Raw genomic sequence first — 15,119 nt, 5'->3', positions numbered from 1 at the left:
TAAAAAAATAAATAAAAATTATATTTATAACCAATATGACAGAATTGAACTTACGAGGAAATCCACTCTTGTAAATTGAATTATATAATGCCAACGGCACATCCTCTCCTAACTTGCTTACAAGTGAAACAACTCTTGAAATTTAATGTTACTAAATTCGTGCTTATCTTTACAGTGAAGAAACATCCAAATCGTCACTTTTTAGGCCTTCGGAAAAGAACACAATACATAATGGCGATCTAAACAGTTTTCTCAGAGGATTCTTGGCTGTCATAAGAAGCTATCTTTTGAATTATCACTCAAGTAAATTCATAATCTGTGTGAACCCTGTTATGGTAATGACAGTCGTTTTAAAATACTTGTTTTCACCACTAGGACGCAGCATGAAGAACAGAAGCAACACACTTACCATTGGATAATCTTTTCAAAGTAACCAAAGATCCCAATCAAAGGCACAAGTTAATCACATCATCTTTGAGCAATGGATCTAAGCACCTGAAATAACAGGATTGGAAGGAAAGGCCACAAGAATTTAACAAAGAATGATAAAAGAATTGGCATTTCAAAATTTGAAATAATCAGTGAATTAATTACAAAGAATTCGTTGTAATCAGCTATCAGGACAAATATCTAATAGCCAGACCAAGTTCTATCTCCACATTTGTTTCCTAGTATGCCGGGTATCTATCAGTACCAAGCACAGACAAAATTTCTCAAAAGTGGCATACAGAATCCATAACCAGAAAAGCCTCCTATGTGACAGCCTATTTCTATCTGAATGTACAGGAACAACATGTGGAGGAAGTACCCTCCTGAGTCCGATAGAATGGTTTAATCGGAGTAAGAGAAAACTGTTACAAAACGCTTACTTACTTTTCCGTCCCATCTTGGCTTCAAACTTCTGTTCTAAAATAGACTTATCTGTCTCGAGATCATACATTCTATTAAGAGCCCGCATGTTCTCAAGAATCTCACTCAAACTATGGGCATCGTCACATCTCAGGTTCTGCATTGGACCATGAAGAATCTTTTTTACTATAGACATGCTAAGGTCGTGAATGGCTGCTTTGTTCTTGTCAGACATATCATCACCTATCTTTGATAAACACTTGTTCAGCTCAGCATCCCTGATCCTTTCAAAATAGCCTTTTAACTTCTTGATGGTAGGAACAGTCTCAAGGGAATCCTTCCAAGCTTCAAATTTGTTCGATTCCTCCTGTATAATTGTCTGAGCCTCCGTGGCATTTCGGAGTCTATCCTCCTTGTTAGCTAACACAACTTCATTGAGGTCATCCACATTGTAAACGACTGCAGTCTCAAGATCTAAGACACATGGTTCCACATTCCTGGGAACAGAGATATCGATAAAAAGCCGCCTTCCAACTTCTGATTGCACATTGGGGAGCATCTCTACATGCTCTTTCAAGAATAATGGGGTTTCTGATGCAGTGCTGGTAAAAACCACATCAGCATCAGCAGCACATGCTAACATTTCTGTCATGGGTTTGTAGATTATTTCAACATCCTTGAGCTCTTTACGTATGGCAGCAACTCTTTCTTCAGTTCTATTCAGAACAACCATGTTTCTGCACCCTTTTGCAACCAAGTGTTTGATCACAAGTTTCCCCATCTTCCCAGCTCCAATCACCAGCACTCGAACAGCAGCATAAGATGAATCTGGAAGCTTCATTAAGGCAAGTTCCACAGCAGCAGAACTGACAGAAACAGACCCTGAGGCAATGTTTGTCTCACTTCTAACCCGCTTACCAACAGTGATTGCATGCTTGAACATGCCACTGATTTTCCTATCAAAGCCAGCAACTCCTTGTCCAACTTTAACAACTTGTTTTACCTGAGCAAGGATTTGGCCTTCCCCTAGAACAAGAGAGTCAAGCCCAGCGGCTACTTCAAACAGATGCTGGGTGGCATCTTTGTTATACAACACAAATAGGTGCTTACAAAGCTCTGAAACAGGAATCCCACTTATCTGCAGCAGCCAAAGCATTTATTATTTATAGATTACAGGCTAAGTATCGAAGGAATTCGGATCACTGTTTTTATTAAATGTCATGAAGCACAGATGCTAATAAATACCTTTGACATCCATTCAGTCACTTCTTTAACCCCACGATGCTGAGACAGAGCCACAACATATATTTCCATTCGGTTACAAGTACTAAGAACAGCAGCTTCTTCTATATGGTTCATAGCACAGAGCTCACTAATGCCTTGAGGCCACTGTGCTTCTGGGATGGCTAGTTTTTCACGTATCTCCACTGGTGCAGTGTGAACATTAAGCCCTATGACAACAATGCTGCTTCTTTCCTTGGTATATCCTAGCAAAAAAGGCAGGAATAGTTCAAATTAGCTACCTAAGTAAATTACAATGAGGATTTGTTAATGGGCAATAGAACTAAAAGCCACATTTATCCTCAATTCCTTTCAAGGGAACAAGTATCTACAGATTTTAGAAGCAGCAGAGTACAAAATGTAACACCATAACCACCTATGACACTTATCGTTCATTTTTCCAAAACTTTTCATCTCATCTCATTTCATCTAATCATTATAACTTTTCCAAATTTTCATACAAAATAAAATAAATAATTTAACTTTTTCAAATTTCAATATAATTTTCTCAAATCTCAATATAAAAATAATATTAAAATAATACATTCTAATAATATTTTATTTAATTTTTAACTTTAATCACAACTCATCTATGAGGAATTGGACAAGAAGACAAAAGGACTCAGAAATCGACACAGCGTGATTAAAATCCACTCTCACTACAACTTCGAGTCTCATGCAATCACAGCAGGCGGCAGCACACCAAACCAGTACAGGAGAAATTTAAGGTTCTTTCTTCCACAAAATCACCGCAAGGACTGGCGAAATAAAATGTACCCAACTATGGATCCAAGATTGGGTGTGATAGGTGCCCCAACATGGATTCAGTTGTACGAGGTGGTCGAAATTTGAAGGCACCATCCTCAGATCGAACGCACGGAAACATTATAATTTATGAAAATAGCGAATCGTCAAAATTCTCAACGTTGAATGCTGAATCGAAAATCCCAAAATATCAGTTGTTCTTTTATATATATATATATATAAGTAAAACTTTTATTAGAAGAATTTGGCCAAACCAATTAACAATAATTTGTATACATGAGTGTTTGTGCGTGTGAAATCAGAACAAAAACCCAACTTAAGCATAAAAGAAGGAGATTAGATTATCCAAAACGAGGCTCACTGTTAGCAGGAGACGACTTGAGCAGCTCGAGAGGTGAAGCACTCAGCGCCCTCGAATCGATCCTCTCGTCCGGGAACAAAACCTGGCACCTAGGGTTCAGACATGGTTTCCACGTGGAAAACAAGGGACTACTGCTCTTAAAGGTCTTGGGCAATTTTGAAACCTGATGAGAATAAGAGGACGTGGAAGAAAATGTCGTGGCAGTGGCCGTGATGCGGTTTGCATTCATAGATAGAGGAGGAGAGGTGGCGAAGCCAATAGGAGCGACCGCCATTGAAAAATGCGCAGGGTGAGAGAGCTCCGAGCTGCAGCGATTTTGAGAGACGCTGCATATATAATATGCAGAATATACGTGTGTTTTTAGAGAGAGAGAGAGAGAGAGGTTGACTGAAAAGTTCAAACAGTTGGGGTAGGAATGTAGTTATTGGATTGGTGCGAATGATTTGACCAAAGCCAGAACGTGAAAATTATGAGGCGCGTTCTTTCCATACTCCCACGGCCCCATCCCCACCGGCCACCATGTTTTCTTCCTCGTTTTTTTTATTTGAATAATTCTTAGTTGTATTTGTTGGACCATAAATTCCGTATCAAAATTTTTCTGGTCAGCAGACAGGCAGGTTTGGCCTTTTGAGAACTCGGGTTATAATAAAATTTTCATCTGATATTATTTTATAAATTTAAAATAACAAATAATTTCAATTTTTTTAATTTTTAAATAAAATTATATTTTTACATTATTTTAATTTTATAATTTTTTATTTAATTTTTTTTCTCTTATTTTTCAAAATTTAAAAAATATTCAACCCAAACTATCTCATTATTATTCACAAACTATTTTATTACTGTTTTGAAAATTTTCAACATATTTCATCATAATAACTTTATCAAATTTTTACATAAAATATAATAAATAATTTAATTTTTTTAAATATCAATTCAACTTTTTTAAATTCTAAAATAAAATAATATTAAAAATAATATTTTAAGAATATTTTATTCAATTTTAACTTTTATATAAAATCATCTCATCTTATTTCACTGTACAAATATAAGAAGCCAACCAGTTTTTAAAAAAAGAAATACTTTCAGATTTTATTTATTATAAAGTTAATTTAATTTATAAAATCGTTAATAACTGTGATTGGAGATGAAGAACTCAAAACAAAGTAGCATGCAATTATTCATTTAGAATAGAGGATATTCTTACGTTTCTAAAACATCTGCGATTCTTCACGACAAAAAATGTCCAAACAAAACGTGCTTGAAATGTCGAATAATGCCCATTCTCGTTCTTAGAAAGTAAAAAAAACATAATAATAAAATAAAAAATGGTGGCCAACCAACTACTTGATAAGATTTTTTTTTTTTTTAAATTGTAAGTTTAATAATAGTGGACTTTTTGTTCAAAAAAAAAAGTTAAAAACTATGACTTTATTTTATTTAAAAAACAGTAATTACTAATTATTGACTTTGAAGAATGAATTTTCAAAATTTAAACAATCCAATTAAGTTTTGCTTAGTGTATAAATGAGATAAGATAAAATAAAATAAAAATTAAAAATTTAATATAATATTATTAAAATATAATTTTTATTTTAAAAAATTAAATTATTTATTATATTTTATATAAAAATTTTAAAAAATTATATAATAATTATACGAGATAAAATAAGATAAAATGATGATATCATTGTAACCAAACGAGTCGTGACATTTCACAATAAAATTCAACCAAATTTATGTAATATCGTACGTCCATTAATGTTGCATCTTAAGGTCCAGATTTGTACACGTCCTTTTAACTTTTAAGGTGGTCAGAAAAATAGACAGAAAATGGCGTTGCACATTATCTTATAGAGTAATGTTACGTAGAGTCATTTTTGTGCATTCCTTACGCATTCCACTGATATGATTGGCTAGATTAATTTTTTTTTAATACACAACCAATTATATCACTGAAGTGCACAAAAAAATCCGCGAAAATGACTGCACATAGAATTTTCCTATCTTCTTTATATGTAAGCCTCCTGAACTGCCGACTGGAACTGGATGTCCACTTCTCCGAGTCCCTAAGTTCCCAAATGGGCTTCCAAATTCCGAGAACATTACCCCTCTCTTCCTCCAAAACCATAATCCTCAATCCCACGACCAAACCCACTCACTCAAAGCTCCTCTTTCAACCAAAGACTGCACGAACCTCTCTCTTTGGGATCCATTTTAGAACCTTTGCTCCAAAACCCATAATTACCGCTCCCATTTCTGCAATTGGGTTTGGCGGATCGTGTCATCGGAGTAAGCGTAGCTTTCGTGGTGGTTTTGTAGCCATGGCTGCAACTGGGTCGGTCCAGAAGTCGGAGGAGGAGTGGCAAGCCATCCTCTCGCCCGAGCAGTTTCGGATTCTGAGGCAAAAGGGCACAGAGTAAGTATGATTCTCATGTGTTTAAAGTATTTTTGCGTAGAATAGGGACTTAACAATTTGATTGAATGTTGGTCTATTGTGGGGTTTTGTTCGATTGCTCTGTATTGTTTTAATATCGCAGACTTTGGAGATTGGGGCTGGAAATTGTTTGTGATGACAAGAAAGTCTTAAAGAATTGAAAATAAAATAAGTTTATGATCTGAACCTCACTGCCGAGATAGAACCCTTCCGATCCACCATCGAGAAGTAAACTAGTTACATAACCCCAACTTGCCTGCTTGCTTGGTGCTCATTCCTTTTGTTGGATTCAAGATACCAAATTGGGAAAATATACTGGAAGATAAGTTGTTATGACTTCGGTACTTCTTCTCATGAAAGAAACTGCAACTTCGATGCATCCATTTCATGAACCATGCAATTGTTGTCATTCTTCTTTAGCAGGCATGGTTACTTGAAGTTTTGGCTTGATAATCATATCCACAGACATTTTCTAGGCTGTGGATGATGGTTTCTCATCCCATGTGTAACCACTTATGCATTTGGTTGATGCATGTGGCCAATGCCTCTGACAAAATGCATGATTGATGTTGAGCTGTGTACATCACAATGCACTGTGTCAGAACCTTAAACCCGTGACAGGTCTTAGAAAATGTAGACATTTAAGCCTCTGACTACTTGTTAGAAGTGTATCCACAAGATGTTGGCTTGTTACATTTTATAATAGATATAAGAAAGAGGAAAAAGGGTGTGGGAAAAGATAAATGAACCTAAGAATTAGCTAAAATAACTGTTTATGGATGTTGGGCCCCATGGACGATAAGTTCTGGTTCAGAAACAAAAGCCTTGGCAAATTGTAATTTCAAGAAATAATAGAAGCAGAAAGAGAAGAGCAAAGTTTATTTAGGAGGTAGTCCATATGTTTTAAATTGGTTAAGACATCACAATTCTCTTCTGATTACTCGAAGTAATTCAATTGAGGCGATAGAGCAAGAAGCTAGAATCCAATTTGTTTTGGGAAGCAACTTGGTAACAAATTTTGGTCACAAAGAGAATATGCATTCCATATTAGTTTGTTATGGATATGTGTTTTTGTTTAAAAATTAAAAGAGCTTTCTATACAGTTTGACATCGTTGGGAACTATACAGGTATCCAGGCTCAGGAGAATACGACAAGTTCTTTGCCGAGGGAGTTTATCTCTGTGCAGGATGTGGAACGCCTCTCTATAGGTCTACAACCAAATTCAACTCTGGTTGTGGTTGGCCAGCTTTCTATGAAGGTCTCCCTGGAGCCATAAATCGAAATGTAGCATCTGTCCTCTAGTCTTTACATTTTTTCTCCTTTTTCTTTCACGTTCATCTATATTACTTCATATTTTTGCTCTATTTATTAATGAGATCTTAACATAATCAGCCGGACCCAGATGGGAGGAGGGTCGAAATCACATGCGCAGCTTGTGGTGGGCATCTTGGCCATGTATTTAAAGGAGAGGGTTTTCAGACACCCACGGATGAGCGCCATTGTGTCAATAGCGTTTCACTCAAATTCACTCCCGCAAATTCTGATCCTTCCAACTGAAGCCAGTTATAATGCCATTTCCATCCCCCCGTAGATTCTGCATTTAAGTTCGTCTTCATGTGGCGTTTACCCAAATAAAAGGCAGATGCGGTCACTTTTGAGTTAAATGCCGCGTTTCCTTTGTTCTTATGTTTGAGGTGCCTTGTATTTATTTAGATGTAATAATGGAAAGAGTAATGTCATCATGCGTACCAAATCTTGTTATCATCCATGACAAGTTTTAAGTGCTGTTATTTGGGACCATTTAAATGGGAGTGACAAATCTAAGATGAAAACCATTTCTCTTATGGAAATCTCCGTTCATATGTTATTTTTTTGGAAGATTTTTCATGTTTTAGCTGAATTAATAGAGAAGGGTTGATGGGATTTGATGAGCACATAAATGATACAGGACAGGAGGTTCAATTTCTCAACCATAGAGCAGAAGCAACAAGGATGCTGTTCTCTTGAATTTTGGATAAAACTAGTATGGAATCTGCTGTCCTGTATCGTACATCTTCTTTGTTTTGTGCTTAGAAGCATATATATATATATATATATATATATATATATATCTTATTTCCTAAATAATGACTATGTAAAGGCTCTTCCATTCTCTATTTTCCGGATATTTTCCTATCCATGGATTAAATCCCAGTTAGATAGGTTCTATGTGGCATTATTCATAAAGAAAGTAAAAGTGCAAGAATAAAAAAGGGAAATTCTTTCCTCTCCTACCGTGTAAACATGGAACAAACTTCCTCTTCTTACAAAGACAGTCAGAAAATTATCCGTATTTTTTTCTTATAAAAGAAAAAAAATAATCTCTCTTTCCCATGGCTTCCATATAAATTTCAATTTTAAAACATCCTTAAATTTCAAACTAATTGGCACGAGATAAATACAAATTTTTTGTTGAGAAAATCTATTCTTAAGCCGGTTGGCAAATCACACACCACACGAATGTGATGTGGCAAACCCAGTCTAACTTGAATTCGGTCTACTTGTGTGACTCCCTCTCTCGTGTGCCTGTTTCTCTGTCTTGAATCTGAATCCCTCCCTCTCCCCCCTTTTCTCCCCGAACCAAATTGTCTATCGTGTCCCTCTTTCTCTCTCTTGAATCTGAATCCCTCCCTCTCCCCCCTTCTCTCCCCGCACCAAATCGGCTCTGGTGTGCATGTTTCTCTGTCTTGAATCTGAATCCCCCCCCTTTTCTCCCCGAACCAAATCGTCTATCGTGTCCCTCTTTCTCTCTCTTGAATCTGAATCTCTCCCTCTCCCCCCTTCTCTCCCTCTCCCCCCTTCTCTCCCTGCACCAAATCTGCTCTGGTGTGCATGTTTCTCTGTCTTGAATCTGAATCCCTCTCCCCCCTTCTCTCCCCTCACCAAATCTCTCATCTCAAATTCGATTCTCTCCCCTACGAATACCCAATCGCAGATCTAGGGTTCTGAGAAATCTCTCTCCCCTGCGAGTACCCGGTTCACATGGTCCCTCGATGCTTCTCCTCAGTGCCGACTGAAGAAGAACCTTAGATTTCCAGCTTCAGTCGTTACAGGTTGCTTCTCCTTTGCCATCGTTCGGTATGATCAACCAGAATCCTAGATCTATATTATTGCACGATTTTATGATTTATGAGTTGAGTTGTGCTTATGATTTTTGAGATGGGTTTTATTTCTGGGCTGTTATTGCACGGTTTTATGATTTATGAGTTGGCTTGTGCTTATGATTTTTGAGATGGGTTTTATTTCTGGGCTGTTATTGCACGATTTTATGATTTATGAGTTGGTGTTGTGCTTATGATTTCTATGATTTATGAGGTGATTTCTGAGTCTATCAGGAAAGGCAATCCGTTTTCTACTCTAGGACCCAACGCCTAGATAAAAACTCTCAGAATAAAAATGATCTCACTTAAAAAGTTCAGCACAATGTCCTTTCCTTAGATTTTTCTCTCATTCCTCGCCGATCAGATATGAACTGTCTTTTGAATTTTCGAAGGTCTACTTAAACATTTCCTTCATCCTTTGTTTCGTTGCCTTTTATGTATCAGTTATTTTGTTAAAAATTTCTATTTTTTTCCTCTTTTCCAATTTCAGATCCTTTGCCTTGCCTTGCCTTTGCAGAGCTGCAAAGGCCATCGAAGAAAGATTCTATGCTTTGTGAATACACTGGTACAAGGAAAATTTTATTTCCAATATATATACATGTGCGTGTATTTATATATATATATATATATATGCATAAATCCATATTTATTAGTATAATTGTATTCATGCATGTGTCTATGTACTCATGGAAAATGGAATGCTTCAATGCACTCGTATAGTGATGAGTAGTGCTGGTCTACAATGAAGTACGGTGGTTTAAGGTAATTCAGAATATATTTCCTTGTTTGGTTTTGTAACAGTTCTTAGTTTTCCTTTTTTTTTTGTTAGATTCGTGTTATTGGTTGTTTTTTCATTTAGTCTGGTTTTCTTGAATTTGAATTGTGTTTTTTTTTTTATTTTCTGTCACCAAGCAGCCATTAGTTTAGTTGTTTGTGGTCTTTCTTTTTCTACGTTTGAAAAAATTTGGTTGATCTAAAACTATTCAATATTCCGTGCTCAGTAGCTTTAATGTTCATTAGGTCTGCTATTTCACGAGTTCATACTTGTTATATTTGTGTGTATGGGTTATATTTCAATAAATTGAAATAGTATGTGGTTTGCTTTATAAATTCAAATGGATATATATAATGTGCAGAAATCTCCACCAATATATTTACTATTGTCCTTAACTTGTTAGAATAATAGTCTATTTACAGATTTTGAGTTGTTAGTAGTGTTATAACTGTATAGTGGATGCTTGTAGAATTAAATTGAAGTCCGTGGCTTAATGCTTTTTTTGATTTTGGTTGAAAAGGATTTGGTCCTCCAATCTCTAGGCTTGTCCCGAGATATGGAAATATACTTCAAAGACGATATAATTGATTGGATTTGTTCAGGTTCATGTATACATTCTGTAAATCACAGTTTCTTGCTTGCTGGTAAACAATTTTGTGCACTAGTTTGAGATATCGATCACCTATGGCATCGAGCGCATCATCATGTGTAGACGATGATTTTTTGGAATCACCAACCTGTTGGTGTGGCTTGAAAGCCCCATTAAAGACATCCCAAACTAACAAAAATCCAGGAAGAAAATTTTACGCTTGCCCGAAGTACAAATACAACACGGTAATAACAAGAAGTTGAGGGTTTTATTTTTGTAATGTTTTTTATTGAGTGTCATATTTTACATTGATGAAATTAACAAAATTTCACTACAGGGAGAAGCAAAGTGTCAATTCTTCATATGGGCAGATATACTCCAACTGGTAGAGGAGAGAACTCGCGCAAGGGAGAATGCAGTTCAAAAAAGGGAGGACGATTTATTGTTGCGCGAGTATAAAGTTGAGCAAAAAGAAGATAAACTGTTTGAGAGAGAGTGTGTTCTTGACAAGCTAGAGGAGGAAATGCAGAACCTGGTCGTATGGAATAGACGTGCACGCACATCTTTGTGTTTGTATTGGGTGATATCCATTGTAATAATTTTTGGTTGGCTTGGACCATAAAGGTAGGTTGGTCCAAGTATGTTGTAAATGGATAGTTTGGATTAAATGGATATTAGTGGTAAACTTTTGGTTCTTGGTATGTAAGAATTTTGATCAAAGTACTTGGTTGGTAAGCTGTTGCAGAATTTTGACCAAAGTATTTGGTATGTAAGAATTCAAGAGGACGATGGAGTAGTTTAATCAATGTATTTTGAATTTATTAGTTGTAAACCTTTTTTCTGTAGAATGTATGGTTCCTTAATGTTAGACATGCTTAATATTTAAGAAGATTTAGAACTTTACACAAATTCTAGACACATGCTGTCCGTAATTCAGAAAATAGATTTACTCTAATTCACCCAGAATGTTGACCAACTCCTGACATAAAATCATCCATTCAACTAGTTGGATTCCAATTTCCACACCTAGTCTCAATACAACATAAAAATATGACTCCTTAAGAATCAAATCACCCAGCCGTAGTGAACATGATGTTAAAGCATGAATCACTCAGCCTTTACAATCCATTCAATAAACATTAGTGTAACAGCCTGCTAGAAATTCAATTGTGAAATTTCTATTAACTTAGGAACCTCGTGAAAACCCCATAAGTTTTCACGAATCCATTAATCGTATAGGTTTTTGTCTAACTACATAGTTAATGTTATTATTTACTATGGTATCAGAAGTGTGTTTTTGATTATTGGAGATAGTTAGAAGTGTCAAAATGTATTATGATTTGTGCCATTAGACTCGGAGGGTTATTTAAAGTCTTATGGCGCAATAACATTTTTTCATATTTTCGGACAAAACGTCTGTTCAAAACTGTAGATATTATTGGATAAAAAGAAATATCTTGAGGTAATTTTCGTGAATATTATTGGGTAAAAATATTTTGAGTTGATTTTTATAGATATTATTAGATAAAAATATCTTAAGTTGATTTTTTTGTAGATATTATTGGATAGAATATTATGAGATAATCTTTTATAGATATTTTGGGTAGGAGAAAACCACACTCAACTCTCAACTCCAGCCTTATCACCTCCCTTATCTCGTCCATAAATATGTCCAGCCAGCACCCATGAACTTATATTCAATTACACCTTCCAATAAAAGATTATCAAACACTCTCTCTCAGACAGTTTTTAGGAGTTCTTTTGCACGCCCATTTCGAAGTTGTTGTAAGTGTTTTATCATAAAGTCTCATTCATATAAGTTGTTCCTTTTTTAGTCTAGTTTACATGGATATCTTATTTGCCCCATTTGAAGATCATTTGGTTAGTCAAATATTGTGTAAACTATAGAAAGGTCATTCTGGGAGATAAACTGGAGAATATGTTATAGTTTGGAGTTTTTGACCAAGCTAATGGATAGATATTGGTCCGAAATTTTTATGGAGTATTGTTAACATGTATATGTGACTATTGGTTGAGGATTTTCGCATGATTAAAGGTTTTGATGAAAGATTTTCTTAGATTTAGAAACTTAGAAACTGGAAGAAGAAAAACAGTTTCTGTTTTGAGAAAGTTTAACTCTTTGGTGGTCTAAACCTATTCTAATGACTTTAATAATTTTATTGGAGGATCCTAAGTATCTTATATACATGTTATATTATTATTTTGAAGATATTTGATGTTATTTTCAAAGATATGAAATTTTATGCAAAGAGATATTCAAATAAGCTAAAGTGTGGATATTCTTGGCTAAATTTATGTTTTAGTTAATTTCTAACCATGTGATCTTGAATTAGAAGCTTATATATGTTTTAGGACATCTTTTTAAATCATTTGATGGTTTGGTTTGAAGATCATATATTTATAAGTCATAGATCAAGAGATTTATCAAAACTAGTTGAGGAAAAAGTTTCTGTTTTTGGACTAAGTGTAAAACCAAAAACTCCAAATGTTATTTTGTGATTTTGATGACTTTGGTTTGATGATTTAAAGCATGGTTGATGTTAGGATGATATTATGAATATGTTAGAAGTAAGATTTGATTTTTGAAACTCTTGGAGATGTTTTGATTTAAGGTCAAAACTTGTGATTCAAGTGCTTGGATCTTTTTACAAAAAAGGTTTAGTGTTGATTATTAGCTTTTTCTAAATGGATGTTTTAAGTATGGTTTTGAACTTAGGATTGGAAGATGTTTGTTGTAAAATTTTAGTTTAAGCATGAGTTTTGAAGTTGAAAAGAATTGCAACAAAAAAATCAAGAGAAATGGCCTATGGATGTTTCGGCCATAGTGTGTTTTCCATAGTTGTGTTTTGTTTTAAATTTTTCTGAGTTGATATTTAAGTTTAGGACAAAATTTACATGAGGAATGTAAATTTTGAAAACTTTTGAAGTTAGTATGCAAAATCCTTAAGTTATGGGTAAAACGGTCATTTTCCCACATGTAGAGAGTAAAATGAAAATTTTACTCTTTAAGTTAGTATTTTTCATATTTCAAATTATTAGTGATTTAGTTCTAACTTTTACAATCACTAATTACAGTTCCTCGTGATCGCACTTGAAGTTTTATAAGAAATGCGGAGATCGAGGTAAGTTAGCTTTTAACTTACTAGCAGTCTACTGTGTATGTGTGCTAAGTAAAGGAACTACTGTGTATGTATGTATGTTATCATATATGTCATGCCATGCCAAGTTATCACGTAATTGTCTATTATACAGAATTTATTCTGTCATCAATTTTTATCTGTTACATAATATATTCTGTCATGTATTACTGTACCTTTCAAGTACGTCATGCTAAGTATGCCATCTATTACATGTATGTCAAGTCATGTAATATTCACTGTTGCAAGTATGTCATGTTAAATATGTTGTCTATTATATGTTATGCCATGTTACGAAATGTTTCTATCTCAAGTTGGTCATGTATTTCAAGTTATATTCAAGTCACGTTATGTTACGTCAGGGCTTCAGTCATTTCGTATTCCAGTCACGTTTCATCTTGATTAATTATGTATGGAGTCACAGCAATTGTGGCGCATACACTACGTGAGACACAGCAATTGTGACACGTAGAATACATGGGGCCACAACAACTGTGGAGTATGTATTTAAGCAGTTAAAGAATAAGTTTCTGTAGAATACATGAGACCATAACAATTGTGGAGTATGTATTTACATGTAGAATACATGGGGCCACAACAACTGTGGAGTATGTATTTTTCATGTTAAGTCAAGTTTGTGTAGAATACATGGGGCCACAACAACTGTGGAGTATGTATTTACACGTAGAATACATGGGGCCACAACAACTGTGGAGAACGTATTTTTCATGTTAATTCAAGTTTCAAAGCAAATTCATGCTAAGTCAAGTTTCAGATCAAGTTCATGTCAAGTCAAGTTCAGTTCATGTTTCAATTTAAGTTATGTCAATTATGCTATGTTGTACTCCAAGTTATGCTTTAATTACTTATGAATTTGATTATGCATTTATGTTTTTACTGCCATCCATGCATCATTAGCTTGTGTGGAAGTTTTTTGTTAACTTACTGAGATTTGTAATCAAATCTCACTTTGGTAGTCCCAACTACCATTCCCCCCGAATGGTAGATCTTGTTACAGGACCTGAAGGAGAATCAGGAGCTAATCAACTAGACACAGTTGACTAAGTGACGGTGCGACATAAATGTTGATATAGTAATTAACGTAAATTACTACTTGTACGATTGAGTTGCATCTCTACTACTTTTTGGATCATAACCATTTTGGACTAGTGTTGTGATCTTAATTGTTCAATGGATTTTTATGTATGAAGTATGTTTTAAGCATTTGGGATATTTTCAATTTGGTGCATAGTATTGCTAAAGAAAAAATTTATCCGCTGCGAATATTGCATATTGTTAGATGCATGTTAGGAATATTGCATCTTATATGTCATGAACGGGGGCAGGTAACCTTGTGTTATATGTCTCGACGTTTCAAATGTTCGTCTAATCCCAAACGGAATTTGGCGGCGTCACAATTAGTTTTCCTCATAAAGCTAAAAAATTATTTAATACTCAAGTTAAAACCACCCAGCGTAAAAAGAACTCGCGCAACAGTTTTTTGGCATCATCGGAGCTCAATAGTCAATATTCGGCTCTAAACTCAATAGTCAATACAACGAGGCAGCTCATATCTTATTCATCTACCACCACATCGAAATCATCATAAAGCCATATTAAAATTTTCCAAACCAACCTCCCAAATACTTGACAACCCCCTACATGCTTCAATAAATTTCCTTCATCAATCAGATAACCAAAATTGGTATCCACCACATCACCACATCACCCCACATCCATGCACTTGCTTAGGTAGCAAAGCC

General features: G+C 35.0%; 2 protein-coding genes across 2 annotated transcripts; one reads left to right on the top strand and one right to left on the bottom strand.

The window, feature by feature from the left end:
- Positions 1–531: 531 nt before the first annotated feature.
- Positions 532–3,623, bottom strand: LOC122310984 (glutamyl-tRNA reductase 2, chloroplastic-like). Its single transcript, XM_043125298.1, has 3 exons — positions 3,257–3,623; positions 2,095–2,336; positions 532–1,987 (listed from the first exon to the last, which is right to left on the bottom strand). The coding sequence occupies exons 1-3, from the start codon at positions 3,528–3,530 to the stop codon at positions 866–868; spliced, it is 1,638 nt and encodes a 545-aa protein (XP_042981232.1). The 5' UTR covers positions 3,531–3,623; the 3' UTR covers positions 532–865.
- Positions 3,624–5,223: 1,600 nt separating this feature from the next.
- Positions 5,224–7,544, top strand: LOC122311667 (peptide methionine sulfoxide reductase B5-like). The gene is made up of 3 exons (XM_043126301.1): positions 5,224–5,675; positions 6,822–6,978; positions 7,087–7,544. The coding sequence occupies exons 1-3, from the start codon at positions 5,239–5,241 to the stop codon at positions 7,249–7,251; spliced, it is 759 nt and encodes a 252-aa protein (XP_042982235.1). The 5' UTR covers positions 5,224–5,238; the 3' UTR covers positions 7,252–7,544.
- The last annotated feature ends 7,575 nt before the right edge of the window (positions 7,545–15,119 follow it).

Source organism: Carya illinoinensis, chromosome 5 (genome assembly GCF_018687715.1).
Source record: "Carya illinoinensis cultivar Pawnee chromosome 5, C.illinoinensisPawnee_v1, whole genome shotgun sequence".
NCBI lineage: Eukaryota > Viridiplantae > Streptophyta > Magnoliopsida > Fagales > Juglandaceae > Carya > Carya illinoinensis.
The sequence above is the reverse complement of the archived record's forward strand: the minus strand, read 5'-3'. Positions and strand labels throughout refer to the sequence as shown.

What these genes read in the sequence shown, in the direction of transcription:
- LOC122311667 (XM_043126301.1), top strand. Translation starts at nt 5,239, where the DNA reads ATGACTGCACATAGAATTTTCCTATCTTCTTTATATGTAAGCCTCCTG. An exon ending in CTGAGGCAAAAGGGCACAGA is followed by an intron (nt 5,676 to 6,821) that starts GTAAGTATGATT and finishes GGAACTATACAG; the next exon opens with GTATCCAGGCTCAGGAGAAT. An exon ending in CTGGAGCCATAAATCGAAAT is followed by an intron (nt 6,979 to 7,086) that starts GTAGCATCTGTC and finishes TAACATAATCAG; the next exon opens with CCGGACCCAGATGGGAGGAG.
- LOC122310984 (XM_043125298.1), bottom strand. Translation starts at nt 3,530, where the DNA reads ATGGCGGTCGCTCCTATTGGCTTCGCCACCTCTCCTCCTCTATCTATG. An exon ending in CAAGTCGTCTCCTGCTAACA is followed by an intron (nt 2,337 to 3,256) that starts GTGAGCCTCGTT and finishes CTTTTTTGCTAG; the next exon opens with GATATACCAAGGAAAGAAGC. An exon ending in TGACTGAATGGATGTCAAAG is followed by an intron (nt 1,988 to 2,094) that starts GTATTTATTAGC and finishes TGGCTGCTGCAG; the next exon opens with ATAAGTGGGATTCCTGTTTC.